A 25,608-nucleotide genomic window follows, 5' to 3' on the forward strand; every position below is an offset into this window, starting at 1 on the left:
GTGGAGACATAAACCAGTCTCAGAACTGAAACAAAGAGTAGGATTCCAAAACTTATCTTGATCATTAATACTCTTGGACATTGCCCATTATGTGTCCCAGATTCTTGCACAGAATGTTTTCACAGTATCTGACATCTAACGACCAATCAGTGGCCAAGGAAAATTTTAGCAAAAAATAATTCCATTTTGCTTAGTATCAAAATTTTATTATTGGTAATGACTTTGAAACTGTAAGCAATGAGAAAGTGATTTATTTCACCAAAAAACACTTTACTTTAGGAGAACATCTCTGGTTGAGGTACGTCTAGACTCAAAGGTTAGTGACCTGGAAAAGATATACATAAATCATTTGGACTAGATTTCTGTTCTGAAACAGTTATTGACCAATTTTACAGATGAAGCAGCCAAAAACAACTGAGGTCTCAGGAAGTTTAAGTCACGTGATAAAAAGTTTTGCTTGGCATATTAGAAATATCCCGCCTCTTACTCTTTTTACTACCAAATATATTGCTTTCTCTCAGTCTTTTCATGAGTATATACACAGGCACACAAGTGATTGCATATAGCTGCAGAGCACAGATTGCATTGCCTACTCTATAGAAAGCAGGGATTTTTTAAAAAGATACCTTTTAACCATGTTTTTGAAAACTTAAGAGTTTTGTGAAAGTGTCTTTGGAAGCTTGACAAGAGTGGGGTGGAGGTTGAACAGTGGGCCTTTGGGCTTCATCCCTATTTCAACTAAAAATAAATGGACCTGCTCTCATTTGTCTTAGATATTGGAGGATTACATTCTATGATATTATTACTTTGAAAACCTGGTTCTGCTGTTAACAAAGTTTGAAAACCACTGTACTTAAGGGTTAGGGTATGAATTTGGTCAACATCTATAGACTAGAGCCAAGATCCTTCATAACAGGGTAGGGGCATACAGACGCAGAGTCGGAATACATAAGGGACCATCAACATCACAGATATTTGGAGTCCAGAATGATCACAAGTTGTTAATCCTGAGAATGGCTAACGGGGAGGATGTGAGGAAGCAAACGGGCACTTAAGTTGCTGTCTACTAAAATAAGATACTATAGTTACTGAATCGGAACTGCTCTGGGGAAAGCAGGGCTAACCTGTGAAAGCTTACAGACCTCCCTTCAGGCACATTAAAGCTAGCATCGTGTAAGTGGCCTCCAGAGATGAAATATTTTGATGTTCAGTGCTTCACTTTCCTCAGAACTGCTTTGCTACAGAATACTCTGATCCTGCCCTGCTGTGACTGCTGCTCATTGGAGTGTGAACTTGGACAGTATCCCGAAACTAAATGAACATGAAGGTGTGTTGTAATGTCTGACATGAAAATGGCCTTAGGCCAAGGTCTCTCTTTTCTTTTTAAAATTCTGTATGGCTCATAGCCTGTAGAGAAATGGGAGTGCTCTCAATTAACGGCTTCTTTCGAATCTGTTCAGTGACTTAAACTCGGATTCATGCATCAGATCTTTGTCAGGCCAAAAGAACATTGCCTCTAAGTGCCAAATATGTTAGTTACTCACATGAGCTAAGTAATCAACTAAGAATCCCTGGTACATTTCTTTGGTTCAGCTGCAAACCCGAGGCCCAGAGATCATCCATCTCTAGCTCAGACATGGCCAAGAGGCATTCAATACCTGCTCCAAAGCTTCAGAAGTAACTTAAGTCACAGATTAAAAGTTGCTCATGAGTCTTCTTGATATATGTCAGCAATTCAGTTAATTCATTGAAGCAAAAAATGGATTGTGAATGTTTACTTTCATTAAATCTGTGCTCAGTGATTTTACAGCAAGGAACATATATAAGAAGTATTACAACAAAATGAGATTAATTCAGTTAACACTGACAGGTATATACTAAGGTACAAAAACAAGTGCTTGACTTCAAAATTTAACTTTTATTTAGAAATGTTCTCCTATAAACAAAGATGCCATTCCACACCCTTTAAAGTATTATAACTGATAATTTCCAGAAAAACCATTTACATAGTTTTAATCTTTCTGCATAAAACTGTATTACGGGATGAGCAAATATGGGATGGTCTAAGACATAAAAACAAAACAAAAAACAACTTATCCAGCATGAATGCTCTACTGACAGACAGAATGAAGAATTAAGAATCATACTGCTTCTTGTGCTACTCAAAGAGATGGAAATGTGATAATTTGGGGAGGGGTAAATGCTTCACAATAAAGTCTTCTTATGTAGTATAGTTTAATTGTGATTGTTTAGGATTGCTCTTACAGGCTAATATTTATGCTGATTAAAAAAAATAAGTCATCATTGTAAAAAGGGCATGGACTTTTCTACACAGGTTTTTCTACCAACAAAAATATGTAGATACTGATCTGGTCTCATCATTCAGGCCAATTAATAAATAACAAATGCATGAAAAGAATTTAAAACAAAAACACAATCATCATGTGACTATCTGACTTACAAAATTAGAATTCTCCCTGAAATCAGAGAGTACTGCTTCTCAATAGTTACTATAAATTTTTCATAGCTGAGACAATATATAGACAAAATATTTAATCAAACAGTTCAAAATAAAATTATCCAAATTATCTAGTTATCATTTTATATGTCGTAATTACTTTTAAAAAATCCTTTAAATTTTATCTAGGAAGATAATCACACTCATATCATAGCTAAGTCACAAGGAACTTCAAAACTTTGAAAAAAAAATTCATCCCTGAGAAGTGAGAGAGAAAAATCTCTAAAAACACAGAAATGACAGTCCTGTACCCTTTTAACAATTATTAGCATAGCATAAACTTTTATTAACAGTCAGCAATCAAATGTATTCCAGTCCTGGATAGTTACTGCCTCTGATGATCTGATCTTTTTCTAATGAAACTATAAGTGCAACATTTAAAAAAATCAGATAAATAGGGATTCTGGTTTTATTGTCAGGATTACATTTTTGTCAAGTCCAAGGACAGCCAGCTAAGATACGTATACTCCAATAAAGACTGAAGTAATAACTTCTGCTGGCAGCTCTTCTTCTGAATCTCCATTTCCCCCATTGATCTTCATCCAAATAGTAAAAGCAATACAATTGCAATTGAGTTTACTATTATCAATGGCACTGCAAAGAAACAAAACAGTTTGTTACTATAAAGAAAATATCAGGAAAAAACTAAGTCATAGTTACTAGCATCCAGAAAGGATAAAAATACTAACAATATGTCATCATAATCATGTTGCAAATACTTGTAACAGAGAAACATTCAAACATGCACTGGGGATCATAAAATCCAAAACTTACTTGAAAGAGGCTTGTGTGACTGGGGATAAGGTTCACACTGGTAGAACTAGATCAATACAAAAACATCTGTGGATAGTGCTGGTGCAGCTCTGAGAACAGAGAAGCACACTGGACCCAGGCAGAAGTAGACTTACATTCTACTGCCAGTGACATCTGACGTTAGAAATACAGTGCAAAGAAGATTCCATAGCTTCATCACTAAATTAAGAATGAACTTATTTATCATTCTATCCAAAGTTGTGAGCTGTGATTAAGGCAGCTATATAAAGAAAGAGGGAGACAGAGAGACGAGAGAGAGATCCTAATTTTCACGGTTTTAAGTAAAAGGTTTTAAATTCTTCTTTCTTGAGTTGCTCTAAAATATTTTATAATAGAATAACAGATAGGGGACCTTTATTTTTCTCTTGAAAGCCTTACAATACTCTAGATGACTTTACTACTTGGAAGCAACCGAGTTTTCAAAAGGCAAGAACATCATTGTCTTTCAACTCTGAGAGGTAACATACAAACGGATTATATCACTGATCATTCCATTTGCATCAACTAGCTTAAACAAAAATAAGAGGCAAACTATGAAAGCAGTAAAGCCAGGTTAAAGAGAAAAAAATTCCCACTGCGAAAATGGTACGTGATAGTATTCACACTCGGAAACTTTGCTACTTAAATCAAACCACAAAATTAAAACTTAAGAGTGTTCCACTAGTTTTTCTTCTTACCTCTCATCACAGTTCTTACAGATCGAATAAGGTTCGTTAGCTGAGATTTAATTCCTGGCTCCTCTCCGAATCCGCCAATTCCCTGGTCTGTTCCCCAGCCAACTGCATATAAACATGATTATCTGTGTTAAAATTTATGATGCACTCCCCTCACTCCCTCATTAGTCATCTTCTAAAGATTATTTTGAGCCTTTGTTAAAAACATAAAATAAAAAGTCATGACTTAAAAACTTTAGAGTATAATTTTTACTTTTGATAAGCAGCAAAGACTCATTTCATTTCCACCTTGATTTTATAAAATCAACTACAGTCTAATAAATTATTCCATGGCATTTAATTCAGTAAAGATGACTGTTGTGACACCCTAATCGGTTTTTTCTCTGTTTTTAAATGAACACACAAAACATTTTCAGGTCAGAACTGAAAACCAAAGCATATCGTCAAGTGGAATAATTAATTAGCTCAATTCAGAATTTATAAAACCCAACATAATTATTGGCATAAAAATGTTGTAGCTGAGATTCACCACCTACATTTCTTGGGGGAAATTTTAACGTAAACCTGGTCACAGCTTGGTTAGGCCTTCACAGCATGCTCTATCCCGCCAGCAGGGGCACATTGTTCTTTAACTTGATCATTCCTCCTCAATTCTCAATTTTCAGGAGAGGAATTTAGCCCACTACCCCACTTATTTTCTGTAATTGAGTCTTTTACTTTCTTCTGTATCATTTTTCTGATATTATAAATCATTATTTCTTAACCTTTATCTGCTATTTCTTTTGTTATTGCCTTACACATTCTTCTAGACTTACATGTCCTCCTTTTTGCAACGTGTCCTTCTCCTGTCCTCACTTCAGGTCCATTTTTCATCTTATATGACTATGTATTTTTTTTATCTCATATGACTACAGGGCTTAATTAATTCCTGACATGCTAACCCTTAAACTTGAAGATAGAGAGCAAGTCTTTATTTTATAAATGAAAGAACCAAGTATTAGGAAACAAGACTTCACTTTGCTCAATCAACTTTTATTTGGTTGAATTAAAGGTTAAATAATGGTTGCTTGCTTTGTCACATCAACACTGAGATATGTTGTGATATTAAACTAATTTAAAATTCAAGTTCACGGGGCCGGCCCAGTGATGCAAGCGGTTAAGTGCGCGCGCTCCGCTGTGGTGGCCCGGGGTTTGGAGGTTTGGATCCGGGCGCGCACCGACGCACTGCTTGTCAAGCCATGCTGTGGCAGCATCCCATATAAAGTGGAGGAAGATGGGCATGGATGTTAGCCCAGGGCCCTCTTCCTCAGTAAAAAGAGGAGGATTGGAAGATGTTACCTCAGGGCTGATCTTCCTCATAAAAAAAAAAAAAAATTAAAGTTCACAACAGAGCTGATGTATTTTGACTCCCACTCACCCTTCAAGGCTTAGCTCACATTGGACTTACAGCCTTCCCAGTCCACAGGGGTGTCACTCTTTTTTGAGCTCCCGTAGTACAATCACCATCACAGTGATTACTATGACAGCTGCTACTATTTCTTTCGAGACTCTTTCAATACATGCCTCTGCAATCTTGCTGTCTCAACGCGAGTTTTCTCCCTTAAAGGGTCAGATCTTTCTACCTCACAATGTGTCATAATTCCCACTGTCTATTAAATGAAGTTAAAAACTCCTTAAATTGACATTCTAGCCTTATATCCTACCACAACCTTCCAAGTATTCCTATTCACACTGAATTACCCACTAATTGCTGTACATGTCAAAGGCACCTTATGAATCTAGGTCTCGTTGACTTCAATGTCAAGGTCTTTCCTAATTCCCTCCCATGTCATAATAAACCTTCTTTCTCTTTGCTCCCCAAATAGTTGCTACTGATTGTAGCAACTTTGTTCTCTTTCTTGGTTAGTTGTTTTCAAGTGTCTTCCATTAGATTAAAAAATCCTGGAAGATAGGAGCTGAATTTAGTCTTTCTTCAACTTTCCACTCTCTTCTACCCACCACCCCACAGCAAGTACTTAGTAAATGTTTGTGGAATTAAACTGAATTATAGTAGATTGAGTAAATCTGGGATAAAGTAAGATAAGGTAAATTCTAGGATCGTAGATAAGACTTCCAAAGAACTCTATTTCTTTATTTTTAAGACATGAAGTATAACATGAACCAATCATTCAATTGTAGCTTTTGGGGAGGGGGGAAGAAATCTTCCAATATTTCTTCCAAGCTAAAAACAATTTCAGAAGATATACTTGCATCTTGCCTCCTACTTCCAGATCTACTTCTCTCTCTGGCAAGCAAATATACTTATGCTGCTTCTCCAACATTTGCTTTTACTATATTACAAGTTTTATATAATTTCTTTCTTCCATATATTTGTCTTAGTCTTCTAGGCAGCTCGATCAGCATTCTCCACCATATGGCAGTCCTCGTTTTGTAATCTAAGTTCAAAGATGTAGTACCAGTCTTTAACTACTTATAATGTGGTAAAAACTATTTCATATTCGTCTCCAGCCAGACACGAAACACAAAATCACCACCACCGTCAGCTGTGTCATTTTCCAAACTGTGTAACTGCTACAGGAAAATTTCTATGGGAAAGCAGAATGACTGGGATAATTTCCCAACTAGTTTAGTCTTACTCATATAAACCTACATAACAGCTCTGCACAGTAAGAAAGCAGCCTGGTTCTGGTTAAACATGATGGGCTAAGAGAGGAAAAAGTTTTCCTTGACCCTCTTAGAGTCCCTGGCAGGCCTGAAACTTAAACTGACCCAGACAGATTAAAAGGAGAAAAGCATACAAATATTATTAAATTTTTACATGTACACGACAGCCTTCACAAGAGAACGAAGACTCAAAGAAGTGAACAGAGCAGGAAACTTTTATACCTTTTAGACAACGAAACAAGAAATTTGTGAAGAATTAGCAAGAATAAGGCATTTGGGCTATGGGTAGTAAAAGGTGAAAAAGTAACCAAGTTTATATAGCCTTCCAGGCCCTAAATTCTGTCTCTGGTGATAAGGATGTCTCCCTTCCTCCTGGTACACACAGGAGACTTATCTCCTGCTTTCAGGAAAGGAGGGGGAGGGGGGGAGGAGGGCAGAGTGACCTCTCTGCTTCTGCTATTGTTAAACTCCTTCAGCTTAACATATTCAATATTCCAAGGTGCTATATTTTGGGGTAGTGTGTCCTGAACTTCATCAATGGATACACACTTTTAGCTTTCTCCTGAAACTCTACTAAAAATGCCAACAAAAGAATAAGTTAACAACAGAGAAGTCTCCAGGCAAGAGAAGTCGATCAAAATTTGGACAATAAAAAATAAATGGAATAGTAACTGACTTAGCAGAGAAAGCTGAAACCCAAACCTTCAGGGAACACACAATAAAAAACTAAGGTAAATTGTGGTGAGAACCCTGGAGAGGTGAGAGAAACCTCAAATATCCAGTGTGGGCGACAGGGATGAAAAATAGGAGGATTAACTGAAAGTCTATATAAGATCAGTTAGTGCTGCTCCCTCCCCGCTTTCCCTAGACTGAACTGATGGGAAGGCTGTTCCTCTCTTACCCCATTGGAACACAGGAGGTTTACTCTCAGCAGAGATTGAAACACAGAAGCTCTGGACCTGGGGACATCCAGGGAGGGTGGACTGAATGAAAGTCTGCATACCAAAGTGTAAGATTCCTGCCCATTTCCCCTGCTTGTCTCTCATGTAAGTCTGGACATGTAACACTTATATTCTGCAGACAGGAAGTTAGAATTCTGGAAATTAGCCAGCTGCCCAGGAAGAAAGACTTAAGATACGGACATCTTGGGGGTCTCAACAAAACAGCTAACTTCTTCAATCACTTTACAGTGAGGCCCACCAGTAAACAAGCCCCAACCACATACCCAGAGCTTCCGATGAGCCTCTCAGTGCCTTACACTTAAAAATGAACTGACAGTCAAGAAGGAACAATTCTTAACATTCGGACCTGTGTTCCCCCCAAATTCATATGTTGAAGCCCTAACTCCCAAAGAGGCTGTATCTGGAGACAGGGTCTTTAGGAGGTAATTAAGGTTAAATGAGATCATAAGGGTAGGGTCCTAATCTGATAGGCCTGTGGCCTTACAAAAAGAGGAGAAGCGAGATCTCGATTCCCTCCCTCACGCCTTTTCTCTCTCTGCCCAGCCATGTGAGAACACAGGGAGAAGGCAGCCATCTGCAAGCCAGGAAGAGTCCTCACCAGAACTCAGACCATGCTGGCAGCCTGATCTCAGACTTCCAGCCTCCAGAACCGTGGGAAAATAAATTTCTCTTGTTTAAGCCACCTAGTCCATGATATTTTGTTATGGCAGTTGGAGCTGACTAATATACTGTTTCGTGTGGGAAATGTTTCTTTTGTATCACTCATAACTAGTACTAGACATAATACATACTTGTCAAATTGATACTGGGCACCACAAACAAAAACTAGTAAGAACAATTTTGGCAGGTATTAAAATCCACAGTGATTTTTTTCTTGTACAAAAAGGAAATTAGCATCATTGTGGAGTACTAGAAGAAACAACACATTCCCTGCACTACAGCCAAAATACTGGCTGAACTATTTATATAAATATATAGCTCTCAAATCAGGAATTGCAAGAAATGATAACGGGAAACACTATTCAGTTATTTAGAAAACACTCATTGACTGATGGAATTATAAAGATAAGAGGATCCTTGTCATCACCAGTCTCCTTACTGGAGACAGAAAAGAAACTGCAGTGATGCTATGACCCATGAAATGGGTCAGAGATGGTTTCTGGGAGAGGCAAATGCCAGAGGTAGCCCTTGAAGGACAGGCTGAGGAGTTAGCCAGTCAAAGAAAGGAGGTAAGTCAAGGTCACTGCAGGCAGAGAAAATAGTATGAGTAAAGGCTCAGCAGTGAGGAAGAGCACCACAGGAAGAATGGCACACATGGTAAACACTGGGGAAGGTAAAAGAAGGGGAAGGACAGGAGGGAAGGGACACATTATGATAGGCTTGTAAGAGGAAGTTTGAATTTTATATTGAAGGCTATGGATATTGAAGAACTCAAAAATTTCAAACCACTGAGGAACATGCTCAGCTTCTCATGGAAGGTAGAACAAAGAGAGGCAGAACTGGAGGCACGGTGACCAGTGAGGTTACTATAAAATCTAGGCAAGAAGAGTTAAGAGCCTACATAAACAATATTTAATGAGTACTTAAAATATTTTAAAATTCTTTTTAAAAACATATTTAGATATTTTAAAACAATAGCTTATCCACTTAGACAAGCCAATGTGGTGTTTTCCCTTAGTTCTGGGACCATATTCAAAACACATGCTCAGACAAAACATTTCTGTGTTAGAAGAGAAAGAGGAAATGTGGAAGACAAAGTCCTGGAGGGCAAGGTATTAACATATCTGGGCATTCAAATAGTTTGTGGGAGTAATTTTCATCTTGGAGCACAAATCTCAATCACCTGCGGAAAATCTGGAAAAGACACACTGCTGAACTTCACTTCTAGGAATTTTGAATGCAGGTCTGAAGTAAAGTCTGGGCACTGTATTCTCTTTCAAGACTGTTTTGGCTATTCTGGGTCCCTTGCATTTCCTTTAGGATCGACTTAGTTTCTGCAGAAGAGCCAACTGAGATTTTGATAGGCATTGCATTAAATCTGTAAATCACTAATATTGTTAAGTATTGTCATCTTAACGATATTAAGTCTTCTGATTCATGAACGTGGGATGTCTTTATCTTTAAAAATATCATTCTTTTGTACTTTCATTCAGCAATGCCTTGTAGTTTTCATAGAATGAGACTTGCACTTCTGTCAAGTTTATTCCTAAGTATTTTATTCTTTTTGATACTGTTAATGAAATTGTTTCTTTAATTTCATTTTTGATTGTTCATGTATAGAAAAACAAGTGAGTTTTCTTACTGATCTTGTCTCTTGCAAGCTTACTGAACTCATTTATTAGTTCTAATAGTTTTTTAGTGATTCCTTAGGATTATCTATATACAAGATTATGTCATCTGCAAACAAGAGATAGTTTTACTTTTTCAACCTCACAATCTGGATGTCTTTTATTTCCTCTTTCTCACCTAATTGCCCTGGCTAGAATCTCCAGTACAATGTTAAACTAAGTGGCAAGAGAGGACATCCTTTTCTTACTCCTAATCAGAGAAAGCACTCAGTCTTTCATCATTAAATATGTTAACTGGGGGGTTTTCATAGATGTTCTTTATCAGATTGAGGAAATTCCCTCCTATCCTAGTTTGTTGAGTGTTTTTATCATGAAAAGGTGTTGGATTTTGTCAAATGTTTTTTCTGCATCTATTGTGATGATCATGTGATTTTTATTTTATTAGTATGATGAATTACAATGATTTTCAAATGTTAAACCAACTCTGCATTCCCAGGGTAAATCCCATTTGCTTTAGCTTGCCAGTATTTTGTTAGGCTATATTCATAAGACATATTGGTCTGTAGTTTCTTTTCCTGTGATGTCTCTCTCTGGTTTGCATACCAGGTTAATACTGGCCTCATGGCATGAGTTGGAAAGTACTTCCTCCTATTTTTTGGAAGAATTTGTGAAGAACTGGTATTAAGTCTTCTTTAAATGTTTGGCAGAATCCAGCACTGAATCTTGGGCTTTTCTTTGCTAGAAGATTTTAAATTACTAACTCAATCTCTTTACATATTATAGGTCTAATCAGATTTCCTATTTCTTCTTAAGTCAGTTCAATAGTTTGTATCTTTTTAGGAATCTGTCCACTTCATTTAAGTTATCTAATTTGTTGGCATTCAACTGTTCACACTATTACCTTACAATCTTCTTCATTTCTCTAAGGTCAGTAGGGATATCCCCCTTCTGTCATTTTGGATTTTAGTAATTTGAGTCTTCTTTCTTTTTTCTTGGTCTAGCTAAAGGTTTACCAATTCTGTTGATCTTTTCAAGGAACCAGCTTTTGGTTTTGTTGATTCTTTCTATTGTTTTCCTACTTTGTATTTCATTAATTTTCACTGTAATCTTATTTCCTTCCTTTTGCTTTTTTTGGGAGGACAGGGAGAGCAGGTTATGGCTCAAATGCCAGAGATTCTCACTGTTCTTACTGAGATTTAATAGATTTTCTTGAAAAAAATATTTCTCCATTTGCTGTATGCTCTTATGACAACTCCCAGAGACTTTCTTTTTTATTTATTTATTTATTTTGTGAGGAAGATTAGCCCTGAGCTAACATCTGTCGCTAATCCTCCTCTTTTCGCTGAGTAAGATTGGCCCCAGGCTAACATCCGTGCCCATCTTCCTCTACTTTATCTGGGACACCACCACAGCATGGTTTGATAAGCAGTGCATAGGTCCGCGCCCAGGATTTGAACCTGTGGACCCTGGGCTGCCGAAGCGGAGTGCGCAAACTTAACCACTATGCCACTGGGCCAGCCCCTCCCAGAGACTTTAAATGTTTGTTTTTGAAATAATTTTCACTAGTTATAGTTGTTCCATTGGAAAGAGGATCCATGGAGGTCCTCAAGCCACCATTCTGGAAGTGCTCTCCATTAACAAGGGAATTTCAAACGATCCGAGTAAAAATGGGTGGAGGACTTGAATAGACATTTTTCCAAAGAAATAAAAATGGCCAACAAGCACAGGAAAAGGTGTTCAACATCACTAATCATCAGAGAAATGCAAATCAAAACCACAATGAGATATCACCTAGCTCTTGTTAGAATGGCTATCTTCAAAAAGACAAAAGGTAATAAATGCTGGGAAGAATGTGGAGAAAAGGGAACCCTTATGTACTGTTGATGGGAATGGAAATTGCTACAGCCGCTATGGAAAACAGTATGGACGTACTCAAAAAATTAAAAATAGAACTACTATATGATCCAGCAATCTCACTTCTGGGTATTTATCCAAAAGAGATGAAATCACTCTCTCGAAGAGATATTTGCACTCCCATGTTCATTGTAGCATTATTCACAATAGTCACGGCATGGAAACAACCTAAGTGTTCAATGACAGATGAATGGATAAAGAAAATGAGGTATGTATATATATACAATGGATATTAGCCATAAAAAAGAAGGAAACCCTGCCATTTGTGACAACATGAATGGACTTTGAAGGCATTACACTAAGTGAAATAGACAGAGAAAGACAAATACCATATTAACTCACTTATATGTGGAATCCAAAAACAGCAAATTCATAGAAACAGACAGCAGTATGGTGGTTGTCAGGGGTTGAGTGGTGGGGGAAATGGGGAGATGTCAGTCAAAAGGTACAAACTTTCAGTTATAAGATGAGTAAGTTCTGGGGATCTAATTAATGTACAGCATGGTCTCTAAAATGGTACTGTATTGTATACTTGATAGTTGCTGTGAGAGTGGATCTTAAACATTCTTACCAAAACAACAACAACAAAAGGATAATTACGTGTTAACCAACCTTATTGTGGTGAGAATTTCACAAGATGTATGTGTATCAAATCATCACATTGTACATATTAAACTTACACAATGTTATATGTCAATTATATCTCAATAAAGATGGGAAAAGAAAGAATGGTTTTTCTCATTTTTAAATGGTTATGTAAATATGTACTTAATAGCCTCAATTCTGCCTCTTGACCCACAAAACCTACAATACTTATAAAATGGCCCTTTCAGCTTTGTTTTAGTTTTCCCATTTAGATCTACAATGCTCTTGCAATTGACTTCTGTGTTTGGTGTGAGGTAGAGAGTCAAGATTCATTTATTTCTTTTCAGATATCCAGTTAACCCAGAATCATTTATTGAAAGGCCATCGTTTCTATCATGCTCTGCTGTGTTACCTTTATCATAAATTAAGCATCCATTTAAATACGGGTCTGTATTTGGATTCTCCACTCTGTTCCACTGTTCTATTTGTCCAATAAACTCTTAGAAAATTTCTTTTGTCTTAATCAGCCAGAATCAGCCTCTGTTGCTTGCAACCAAGAACTGACAGGAATAAATAATTTCAGGACTCAATCTTTGGACCTCTTCTCTCTCTGTGAGACAGCCTACATTCTAATGGTTTCAAATTACCAGCCAATACTGAAAATCCCCACAGGTCAATCTTTCCCAGACCTCCCTTCTGGGCACCAGACCTGTATATGCAACTGCCTACATGACATCGCCACTTGGAAGTCCTAAAGGTACCTTAAAATAGACTAATTCCTTTTTCTATTTCAGGATTCAGCTTTAAATGCTATTTCCTTAGGAACTGACACCGTCCTCATTCAACCAGGAGGTGACAGTCCCATGGTTCTTACCCAGTTCTCTTTCTTCAAAGCATTTATCCCAGACCTAACGAACTGTTTGTATGCTTATTTTAAAATATCTGTTCTACCATTATACTGTAGATATATGAGAACAGACACACTGTGTCATGTTCACTGCTACATCTTTTCCACCTCATTCATAGTGATTGGCCCATTTGTTATAAGGAATGAAGAAAAACTTCCTGCCACCAAATCTAGGAACCTCCTGCTTCTCCAGCCAATCCTTTCTTCTTTTTCAATGAAGAAAGTATCCCACCTCCTACTAAATATCATCTCATCCATCTGCACCTCAGAACCCAACCCTTTTTACCTCAGAATCCTTGAGCTACCAATTACCTCACTTTTCTCCTGTATTTTTTACTTCTCTATCATTACTAGATCCTTTCCATTAGCAATTCTTTTACCTTTAATTATGAAAGTTTTAAAACACACCTATCACTCAGATTTAATAATTGTGAATTTTTTGCCATATGTGCGTCATCTTTTTTCTGCTTGAATACTTTAGAAGTAAATTACTGGTACTATACGATTTCACTCCTAAATAAATATTTCAGTATGCATTTTTGAAAAATAAGGATATTTTCCCATATAACTACAATACCATTATCATACTAACAAAATTTATAGTGATTCCTTAATATCACCTAGTATCTAGTTCATATTCAAATTTCATCAATGTTCCCAAAAGGTTTTTTACAGTTGATATGTTTGAACTAGAATTCGATCAAGGTCCACACACCCCATATGAATATCTCCCTTACATCTCTCTCTCTTTTTTTGTCTTTCTTGTATTTTGTATATTTGCCGCAGTGCTCTCTCCCCACTGTTTTCATAGCGTTGACTTGTTGAAGAGACCTGGCTAGTTCTCATTGTCGCTACTGAGACATGCTCAAGCCTCTCCTATCTAAAAATAAAACCACCACCACAAAACATATCCCCGCCTCTCCTTCTAGCTACCTTTTCTTCATTTTCTCCAACTTCGTGATAACACTGGATAATTTTGCTGTCTCCATCTTATCACTTTCCACTCATTTCTCAACCCATTCCAATCTAGATTTTATCCACTGTTGTAACTGCTCTTGTAAAATCACCAATGACCTCTACTACCCTGAATCCTTAGGACACGTTTCAGTCCTTATCTTACTTGGCTTCTCAGAGTATTCCACTGTTGTACTACTTCTCCTTCTTCAAACACTCCGTGGCTTCTGTGAAACCCACGGTCTAGACTTTCCCATCTCTCTGTTTTGCTCACTCATCAATTTCTCCTGTCAGCTCTTCCATCTCTACCTAAACATTAAATACTGGAAGAAATTCTAGGACTGTCCTGGTCACCAATTCTCTTTGTACTCTGTTCTTTCCCTAAGCAATTTCATCCCTTCACACGGCTTCATTTATCATCTGTGGTTGACAAACTCAAATTTTAACCTCCACTCTGGCTCTTGCTGCTGTTCTACGGACTTAAGTCCAACTGACTATTCCACATCTCCACTTGCATATCTCACAGAAATCTCAGACTCACCATGTCCAAAACTTATTTCATTATCTCTTTACCTTCTTATCCGCCACCACCATCCCCAATTTTCCTCCAGTACTTTCTTTTTTATTTTTTTTAAAGATTTTATTTATTTATTTATTTTCTCCCCAAAGCCCCAGTAGATAGTTGTATGTCATAGGTGCACATCCTTCTAGTTGCTGTATGTGGGACGCAGCCTCAGCATGGCCGGAGAAGCGGTGCGTCGGTGCGCGCCCGGGATCCGAACCCGGGCCGCCAGCAGCGGAGCGCGCGCACTTAACTGCTAAGCCATGGGGCCGGCCCCTGCCTCCAGTACTTTCTAATCCAGTAAAGGTACTATCCTTCACTCAGTTGCTTAAGGCAGAAAACCAAGAGAGATCTCTGACTTTTTTCTCTTTCCCTCATTTCCAATCCAAACAGTAAATTCTGCCTTTTCTACCTTTAAAATATCTTCTGATTTGTATTAGTTTCCTAAGGCTACTGTAAAAAAGCGCCACAAATTGGGTGGCTTAACACAACAGAAATTTATTTTCTCACAGTTCTGAAGGCCAGAAGTCCAAAATCAAGGTGCTGGCAGGGTTGGTTCCTTTTGGGGGTTCTGAGGGATAATCTCGTCTATGCCTCTCTCCTAGCTTCTGGTAGTTACTGGCAATCCTTGGCATTCTTTGGGTTGTAGGTGCATCATCTCAATCTCTCTGCCTCTGTTGTCACTTGGGCTTCTTCCTTGTGTGTGTCTGTGTGTCTCTGTATCTCTCTCTCCTCATATGGACACCTCATTGGATCTAGGGCCCATCCTAACCCAGTGTGACCTCATCTAAACTTGATTATACCTGCAAAGACCCTATTTCCAAATAAGGTCACATTCACAGGTACCAAACGTTAGGACTTCAATACATTTTTGGGGAGGTCAAAATTCAACCCACAATATAATCCTTTCTACTTTTCTGTATAGTATAGTGATGAAAGAGATGGACTGCTGAGTCACACTGCCTAAGCTGAATCCTAGCTCTGCCACTTTCTAGCTGTGCGATCTTAGAAAAATTACCTACTCTCTTTTGTGCTTCACGTTCCCAATCTGTAAAGTGGGGATGAAAACAGTAGCTATCTCATGGGATTGTTGCGAGGGTTACACAAGTTAATATATATCAAGCACCTGATACAGATCCTGGGACATGGTGTTAAGTGTTAGTTATTACTGTAACGATACCCACTTGACTGCTATTATATCCAGCATCTCTACTTGCCCTATTTGGAATGGTGCTTTCCACACCCACTCTCTACCCTTCCAATCTGTCCTTCACACTGTAGTCAGAAAGATCTTTGCAAACAACACAAATCTGTTCATGTCACTGCCCTGCTTAAGACCTTGTTTTCACCTGCCCCAGTTTTCACACCGCTCTTACTCCTCACCCTCCCAACTTCTCCCAGCCCTTCATCTTCACCTGGTTAATGTTTACTCACTTATCAGATTTTGGGTTAGACACACTTCCTTCAAGAAGTTTTCAGATTCACAAGTTAGTATCTACCTGTACTTCTCCTTCACAACATTCTGCATACTTGTTATTACTACTTGTTCAGTTTTTATTTAGATTAACTTCCATTAGAAGGGCAGGGTAACTGCTGTAACCTCAGCTCCTATTACACGGGCCTGGCACATAATTTGTGCTCAATAAATTTCTTCTGAAGGAATAAATGAAACGAATCAATCTTGCTCATGGGTTTGAGTTTGAGTGAGTCACACAGACATATCTGGTATACTGCAGCAAATGAGCACATCATGCAGTATCTTGCGTTAATTCTGCCTCATACAGCAAGAAGTGGCCTGCCCAGGATGGCATGGAGATTGCTGATTGTGAGGTCCTGGTAGGCATAACTTGTACCTTCATCTTTGTATTCTTAGATTTTAGCCTGGCACATGGTAGGCAGCCAATAAGCTGTGATGAATAAACTTTTCTTGAAATGTGGGTGGCTGGGTGTCGTGATAATCCCAACACTTTCCCTTTCCTCCTATCCCCAAAGCCCAGGAACCCCTACGGCCCTCCATCAGTTCATTCTTCCATTACCTATGCTCCAAAATGAGCCAGGCCCCTCCCTCTTTAACTGGAAACTCAGACCCCAGATTTTTAACCATTAGAAGCGGTCACAGAGAAGTGCATTAAATTACTAACCTAAACTAACAGCAGGCAGGGGCGTCCCTGGCTCATCTCTGTATCCCTCGCCCATCCCGACCCCAATGTCCCGCACACAGTGGGCGTCTGCTGAACAATCTTCACCCCGCTGTTGACTTCCAACCTGGTGAGACCAAAGTGGCTCGGCTTCCCTCCCCAAGGAAGGGCCCCAGGAGCAAAGCCCTCGGCCACTCGTCCGTCCCAGCCCAGGCAGTCCCCTCACTCGGCCGGCTCGGGTCCGCGCCCCCGGGGCTCCGCCGCCGCCCCCTCAGCCCGGCCCGCGGCCCCACTCACTGTTCTTGAGGAAGCGCTCCTCGTGCAGCACGGCGATGGCATTGACACAAAGCAGGGCCGCCTGCAGCAGCGAGTACAAGGTAAAGGCCATTGCAGCCCGGAGCCGCCCGGAGGCCCAACCGAGATTTCTCCCGTCGCCGGAGGAGACGTGGCGCCGACACGGCCGGCGCTCCTCTACGGGAGCCGGTGAGGCCCAAAACGCGCTCTCCGAGAAGCTCCGCCCCACGCTTACGTCAGCAAGGCGTGTCTGCTTAGGTCTGCCGCAGACCTGTGCTGTCCAATGCGGTAACGACATGTGGCTGTTGAAAACTTGAAATGTGGCTGGTCCAAACTGAGATGCTGTAAGTGTAAAATACACACTAGATTTGAAAGATAGCACGAAACAATAACGTCAAATCTCCCAATAGTTTTTAAATGTTGATTACATGTTGAAATGATATTTTGAATATATTAGGTAAATAAAATAAATTACTAACATTAATTTTTACTGTTTATTTCTACTTTTTAAAAAATGTGGCTATGAGGACACTGATAATGATATGTGAGGCTTGCATTATATTTCTATTGGACAGCGCTGTGCTAGATGCTCCCAAGAGCTGTATGAGATGTTAATATTCCTATTTTACAGGTGAAGAAGCGGAGGCTTTGGCAAATAATTTTTTTTTTTAAATAAAATAACATGTCTTAAAAGTACTCAGTGAGAAACATTCTCTCCTTGATCAAACTCTAGCCAGGCTCCTCTGAGCCCTCTTCTCAACTAGGCCTCAACCTTGGCCCATAATAACTACAAATACTCAACACAAATGATTCCATCCACTCCCATATCCCCACGTTAAAAGACTTATACAAACATTAACATAGTTTCTAACAGCTCAAGGCTGCATCCCTCGGATGTCCCCAGACCCCCTTAAAGTGCCTCCCTGAGAAAGCTTAAGGCTGCCAAAAGAATTCACAGCTTGTTGTAGCCAACACCTGAAAACAGGCTCTTGAACACCCTTTCTTAGAGTTTACTAAAAAGGGCATACAATTGTGAATCCTTCCTCTGTCCCTTTGAGATGTATATGTATATCCTGCAATTCAGGAGTTTCTTTCTCAAGGACCTGAGAACCATTCCTTTAAAATGTAATCATCAGGAAGGATAAGGCTTCTGTCCTGCAGTTTCTGTGGGAGGATAGAATTCTAACTTTGATAACTGCCAGCTAACAGACAGCTGGCGTAGTCAACATTTACACTGACAACCCCTTTGTAATTTTTCACTTCACTGACTCTACTGAGCCCCTGCTCACCTCCCTTTCTACTCCCTCATTCTCCCTTTCAAAATGCCCTGTCACTTCTGTACAAATTGAAGTTGAGTTCAGTTCACACTTGAACCTCTTCACCATTGCAATAGTGTATTACTGATTAAAATCTGTCTTGACTAACTGGCGTCCAGCTTTGTTTATCTTTGACAGCAGCAGGAAGAGGCTGAGTCCAATCATGTTAAATTTTAGATATTGTTTGAGGGCAAGCACTCAAACTAATCACTTCCTGAACTTCTCAGGGTCCCCTAAAATAGAAAAGGGAAAAGCAGCACATTCTGTCCCAGAAAGGACTTTGGAAGCCCATGTGTTGCTGCTGCTGGAAGAGATACTAGCCAAAAAAAAAAAAAAAGAATAATTAGTTAAACTCTCAAGAAAAAAATTAAGCTAAAATAGATCAGCTGGTTAGTGCCTACAGGGAAGAAGAGATGTATCATTTCCCACAGACATACATAAATGCTATCTCCAAAATCGTCCCTAAGTGCAAATCAGGTGGGGAGAGGCACAGGAAGATAAAGTAAAGAAAATAAAAGAAACAACAGGATACCAACAAGTCCTCCAGCTTTTCAAGGCCCACAAAACTCTAGACACTGGTGATAGAGAAGGAAGGTTGTTCCTGTTAAGTGGGCAGTGACCACTCCATGATTTCTACACTGTGCTGGGTGTGGGGAGGGGGTACCTAGGGGTCCTTGTCAGGAAGCTTTGGTTGAGCAGTGAATCACAGATTTTACTAGATTGTTTGTCTACTGAGGAGGAGGGTAAAGGGGGATGGATGGAGTAGAGGTGAGAATAAAGCCTCCAACAGTTAGCCCTTTGTGTCACCCACCACTGGGTTGCAGCTCACATGATCCAATTCTTTTATTGTCAAAAGAACCAGGTTAACTTCTCTGGGCCTCTGTTACTTCATCTATAAAATTAGGCAATTATGATTTCTAGGGCTCCTTCAGCACCCAAAATCTCTGGATCTAGCAAAAGCAGCTTAAAATATAAGATAGTACACAAGTACTAGTACCACATTATCTGATTCATTATTTTTCAAAAGCCCAGGCTTGTTGCCTAAGCTGATGACAGCAGATTATATCCTTAAAAAGAATTGTTCCTCTGATGTCCTTACTTCCAAAGAAATTCAAAAGCCTGGAATTTGTTAATATATTTATAAAATAGTTGTCTCAGTTAAAAAAAAAAAAAAAAATCTGGGGCTGGCCTGGTGGCGTAGCGGTTAAGTTCACATGCTCCGCTTCAGCGACCTGGAGTTTGCAGGTTCGGATCCCGGGCACGGACCGACGCACTGCTTGTCAAGCCATGCTGTGGTGGTGTCCCATATAAATTAGAGGAAGATGGGCACAGATGTTAGCCCAGGGCCAATCTTCCTCAGCAAAAAGAGGAGGATTGGCAATGGATGTTAGCTCAGGGCTGATCTTCCTCACACACACACACAAAATAAATTAATAAAAAAAAATCTATCCCCAAACCAAGAACTGGGTAAAATGCATATTCTGCATTTTAGCAGCTTGAAAAAAAGTTACTGACTATGACCTATTTAAAATTAGAACGTGCTGCTTGGAGCTGAGCTTCTTACGTCTGTATGATACATTTTCATGCATTCATGTTAGATATCCTATCAGACTACAGTTGAGGATGAAAGAATTTTTTCAATGTCAGACACAGATGTTTCCTTATCATTTGCTTCTTCGAGTTTTGTTTTGCTTGTTTCTCTTCAGACTGTTAAAATGCACACTTTGGCATCTTGGAACATCTTGCCACAGACTTTCTTTGTAACTAGTAATATGGAGTCAGTGTTTTCATTCCTTTGACAAGAATCAAAGAATGGGTGCCTTCAGTAAAGTTCCTTTAGGCAAAGGAGAGCAATGGTTAAGATTATGTCTAGGGTAATTTTTATGTTTGGCTCCTGATTAGATGTTGGGAGCAGGGTAGAAGTAGTAGTTAAACTTACCTTTCAAAGTTAAAATGCCCCAGGTTGGACTCAGTCCATGGACTTATGAAAGACTGCATTACTGAACTTAGATTTTTACCCTTCCCTGTAGCAGTGCCTCTGCATTATCATTTTGCTGATCCTTGACTTTGGCTTCAGCTACATGACTTGCTTTGGCCAACGGAATGAGGAGGAGGTGATGCTGTGCCAGCTCTGAGCCTAAATCTCAAGAGGCCTTATTTGTTTCTGCTTTCTTTCTTGTGCCTCTGACATTGCCGTGAAAAAAAACATGCCTGAGTTAGCCCACTGGTTCTAGGAGAAGGATGAGAGACACTTGGAGCAGAACCAAATCACTCCAGTCAAGCCCAGCCTAGATCAGCAAACCCTCATCCAACCACAGATCCATAAGAATAACTAATTGTTGTTTTCAGTCACTAAATTTTGGAGTTGTTTGTTCCACAGTATTTTTGAAGCAACAGACCTACTCTACCTACAGTTATTCCTTTGGTGATCTAATTTATTCTGATGGCTTGAAAACATTTATACACTCTGAAGACTCCCAAATTATATCTCCTACCCAGAACTCACCCGTGAACTCTTGGCTGATATTTCCAGCTGACTACCACCTGGGTGTCTAATAGATATCTCAAGCTTACCTTGCCCGAAAGTAAACTCCTGATTTCCCTCTGAAACCTACCTCGCCTGCAGTCATCCCATTTCAGTTAATGGCAGCTCCATCCTTCCAGCAGTTCAGGGAAAAAACGTTGGATTGTCCTTGGCTCTATCTCCTTCTTTCACACCCTATACACAATCCATCAGCAAATTCTGTTGACTTTAATTTCAACATATATCCAAACCTGACCACTTCTCACCTTCTCTACCACTAAAACTCTGGTCCAACCCACCATCACCTCTTGCATAGATTAGTGCACTAGCTCCTAACAGGTCTCTCTGGTCCACCTTTGCCTCTCTACAGTTTATTCTCCCCAGAGAAGCCCAAGTACTTCTTTTTTTATTTATTTATTTTTTCCCCCAAAGCCCCAGTAGATAGTTGTATGGTCATAGCTGCACATCCTTCTAGTTGCTGTATGTGGGACGCGGCCTCAGCATGGCCGGAGAAGCAGCGCGTCGGTGCGAGCCCGGGATCCGAACCCGGGTCGCCAGCAGCGGAGCGCGCTCACTTAACCACCAAGCCACGGGGCCGGCCCTCTCCAAGTACTTCTTTTAAAGCTAAGTAAGGAAAGCAATTTATTTGTTGAGAGTACTGGGTCATTTGTCTCGTGGAACTTCTGACATTTTAGATTTTGCTAATTGTATTCCCGTGGCTGACTTAAATGCTATGTATGATACCTGAATCATCTGTAAAAAATAAAAACTCTTGCTGATTGAAGAAAATAGTCACTATTTAAATTGGCTAAAACCTTTCACTAACTCAGTGAAAAATATCAGATATGTGGTAAAGAAAAAATTTTCACAAGTCAGATCTTAGAATAATTCTTCAATAAATATGTTGGCTGCTCTCTTTCCATTCCTGTTTTTAAGTCTCAGCATTTCTATTCCTACATCCATTAAAAAAAAAGTTCATTAAGATAAAGATTGTGCATGTTATTTATTAAAAATTTAGACACACCTTGAAGAATGATAAAAATGGACTATTGGTTTTTAACATTTTTATCCTAATATATTTTAATAGATAAATTTATTTTATTGTCTATGCCTGAGATATGAATCAATGATGAGTGAGGTATGTTTGCTTTTAATCCTGTTATTTACAATAGCAACCTTGAGTTTAAATGGGTTTATGGCAGCGGAATTCACCCAAATGGGTTCTATTTGAGGTAAGCATTGGACTAAAATAGGAAAATCCCACAAGAAGAGCCTCATTCATGTTTATGGATTCATACAAGCTATTCCTGGTATGAGATGCAAATGAAATCATTTGCAAGCTGAAAGCTTGTGCATTATGCAGTGTTTCTGAAAATAGGGCTCTTGGAAATGGAAAATTTCTTTAAAAAATAAAAATGAGTCACTGTATCTATTTTTAAAAAGGATTAATCCTGAATGGCTACATATAGCTGACTAGGTTTATTTAAAAAAAAAAATACCACCTGAGTAAATAAAAGCAGAATAAAAAAACTAGAGAAACTACTTACTCGAATGTATATCATTCCTCCACTCATTCATTCATTTGTTCATTCTTTTACTCAAGGAGAATTTATTGGACTTCTAAGATATGCCTTACATTGTGCAAGAGGTTAAGTGAGGTGCTGTAGGCTAAGCACCAATAATAATCAAACATGCTCCTGCTCTGATGAAAATTATCAACTAGTAAGGAAAATGAGCCACAGAATGCAAGGAGTTACAAAGCAGTAAATGCTTAGTGATTAAAGTAAAGGGAAAGTGAGAACAAAAGATAGTTTAGAATAGTATCTCCCAAAGTTGACTGATCATGAGAATCACCTGGGAGCTTTTAAATATATATGGTTTTCTTCTAGTTCAAGATGGCGCATCAAGTACGTGTATTTCTCTTCACTACTTCTTAGCACTCCATAAATTATAAAGAAATAAATAAGAGAAATACATTTCTAGTAGTAAAGCTGTAGAGGAACATAAGAAATTTCAACAAGCTCTGGAAGACAAAAAATGGAAGGAAGCATATCGATGGAAGACACTCAGTGAAGAAAGCTATAGCCCAGAATGACCCATGAAGGGATTGCAGTGGAGGAAGAAGTCGTTGTCCTGAAGAATTTCACAACAGCTCTTGAGTCAGAAATCAGAAAATGTAGAAGACAATGGTGCATTTCTTGCAAAGTTTTGAAAGAAAAATAATTTTGGACCTAAAATTCTGTAGCCAATCAAGCTACCTATTAATGGTGAGGGTAAAATAAAGATTTTTTAAGACAAGGGCAAAACTAACATTTTCTAAACAAAAACTATTTTAAAAAAAAATTTTTAAACATGCCAAAGACTCAGAAAGTTTTTGCCTGGTCAATCAACAAGTATTTATTGAGTACCTATTTTGACATTATTTTAGGCAATAGAGATACAAAAATAAACATGACAGAGGCCCTGCCTTCAAGAAACTTATATTCTAATGGAGATAAGTTTCAAGTGTCCTTTTGGAGAAAGTTATTTGAAGATGTACTCCAGCAATAGATTGGTAAAAAACAAGAAATTATAAGAAATGACAGAACTAAACTAGGCAGTCAATGAAAAAAATTTGAGACCTATACTATAATCCTAAAAAGCATTGATCCAAATTAGAACAAGAAGTCAGTGTGCTCTGTGAAGAATCTCTTACAGAAAAAAATAAATAAAAATATATTCTGTGTAATGGATAAAATGAGAATCAACTGGAAGATAGAAGTGATATGGTGTGATATCGATCCTTAGTGTTCAGTAATACTTAGTTCAGTCCTTCCTGGGTACACAAGATGTCTACATTTCTCAGTGCACGCTATAGTTAGGTGAGACTGGGTAATTGAATTCTGGCCAATGGAATGTGAATTTCATTTTCAGGCCAATGCAGTTAAGAAACAGTGGATTTTCTGATCTTTTTTTTTCCTTTGTTAGCTGGCTGGGTGGACTGGATCCAATGGAGAGCTCTGAAGATCTCAGGGTTGTCAGAGCCACAGCATGGAAGGAAACTTTCTCCTGATTCACAGTGGACTGTGATATGATCAAGAAATAAACTTTTATAATGTTAAGCCACTAACTGACTGAGATTTCAGGGTTTTACTTGTTACTGCAGGATTTTTTAATCTACCCTAACCACAAATATGGTTAGAAAGACAGAGAGACAGAGAGAAAGAAAGAGAGAGAGAGAGAGAGAGAGAGAGAGAGAGGAAGAAGGAAAGAAAGAAAGAAAGAAGGAAAGGAAGGAAGGAAGGAAGGAAGGAAGAAAAATTCACCTTTTCTCTCAATAAAAAACAAGAAATAGAGGCCAGCCTGGTGGCCTAGTAGCTAAGTTTGCATGCTCCACTTCGGCGGCCCAAGGTTTGCAGGTTTGGATCCCGGGCGAGGACCTACACATTGCTCATAATGCCATGCTGTGGCAGTGTCCCACATAAAAATAGAGGAAGACTGGCACAGATGTTAGTTCAGGGACAATTTTTCTCAAGCAAAAAGAGGAGGATTGGCAACAGATGTTAGCTTGGGGCCAATCTTCCTCACCGATAAATAAATAAATAAATGAATAAATCAAGAAATATAACCAGGACTCAAGGAAATAAAATACAGAACAACAAACTCATGATGCAATATAAAGTTAAGTTAAATGTGGCCACCTGTGAGGGCAGAAGCTAGGTTCCAAGGATCAAATAAATCTATGAAGAATTAAGAAAAAGGAATTGGCAGTGACAGGAGGGAGAAAGGGAGTAGCAGCTTGAGGAGAAGGCAGAGTCCAAGAACGACTGTGGCAGGTTCGTTTATTCTTAAACCCAGTGGCACTGTACAAACCACCACCACAGTCATCTGCTGGTGTTGGTGGAGTTAAGCTACTTTGGATCTGAGCAAAGCCTCATAATATATGAAGGTTGAAAGTCAAGAAGTATCTGTAGGTATAAGCAGAGGACAGACAGAGACTCTGAAGGGGAGGGATGGGGGGTAGGGAGCAGTGGTGATAAGGAATGGAGCAGAAGGAAGAGTAGCTTAGTTGGCCACATTTCTGTATATTGAGTCTTCCCCACGTTCTGATAGTTCTCTAGAAACCTGTATACAAGTTTAAAGCATTCAAGGCATCCAAGTCATCATTAGAAAACACTTATGAAGCAGCTGCGTTTATCCAGCCAAGAGCAGTGCAGTGTAGGACTAGGACTATTTGTTCCTGCCCTAAAGTAATTTACATTCTCATTGGGCACATATAAGATAGAGAGAGCAATAAGAAACCCAACGCAGCACATAAGAAGGGCCAAGTGACTGATACAGAAAACCAAGTACTCCTATAGGGCTTAAAGGAGGGGGAAAATCTGAGGGTTTAGAGAGCCATGGCCAGGGGTGGACCTGAGCTGCTGAATATTGAGGGTTGGAGAGAGCTTAGGCAAGAAGAGAGGAAGGAAGGAGGGCCTTCCAAGTGGAGAAATGGTGTCAGCAAAGGCAGGAA

The 25,608-nt window shown here is 39.1% G+C and overlaps 1 protein-coding gene across 1 annotated transcript; it reads right to left on the reverse strand.

The window, feature by feature from the left end:
- Positions 1 to 1,898: 1,898 nt before the first annotated feature.
- Positions 1,899 to 17,456, reverse strand: IER3IP1 (immediate early response 3 interacting protein 1). Its single transcript, XM_004422513.3, has 3 exons — positions 17,277 to 17,456; positions 4,009 to 4,110; positions 1,899 to 3,112 (listed from the first exon to the last, which is right to left on the reverse strand). The coding sequence occupies exons 1-3, from the start codon at positions 17,365 to 17,367 to the stop codon at positions 3,057 to 3,059; spliced, it is 249 nt and encodes an 82-aa protein (XP_004422570.1). The 5' UTR covers positions 17,368 to 17,456; the 3' UTR covers positions 1,899 to 3,056.
- Between the last annotated feature and the right edge of the window lie 8,152 nt (positions 17,457 to 25,608).

Source organism: Ceratotherium simum, chromosome 14, assembly GCF_057802395.1.
Source record: "Ceratotherium simum simum isolate JZ-2026a chromosome 14, ASM5780239v1, whole genome shotgun sequence".
NCBI classification, from domain to species: Eukaryota; Metazoa; Chordata; class Mammalia; order Perissodactyla; family Rhinocerotidae; genus Ceratotherium; species Ceratotherium simum.

Excerpts from the sequence above, each read along its gene's own strand:
- IER3IP1 (XM_004422513.3), bottom strand. The coding sequence starts at position 17,367 with ATGGCCTTTACCTTGTACTCGCTGCTGCAGGCGGCCCTGCTTTGTGTC. Across the intron at positions 4,111-17,276 it reads GGAGCGCTTCCTCAAGAACA|TTGGCTGGGGAACAGACCAG; the intron begins GTGAGTGGGGCC and ends GTTTATATGCAG. Across the intron at positions 3,113-4,008 it reads TGTAAGAACTGTGATGAGAG|TGCCATTGATAATAGTAAAC; the intron begins GTAAGAAGAAAA and ends GTTTCTTTGCAG.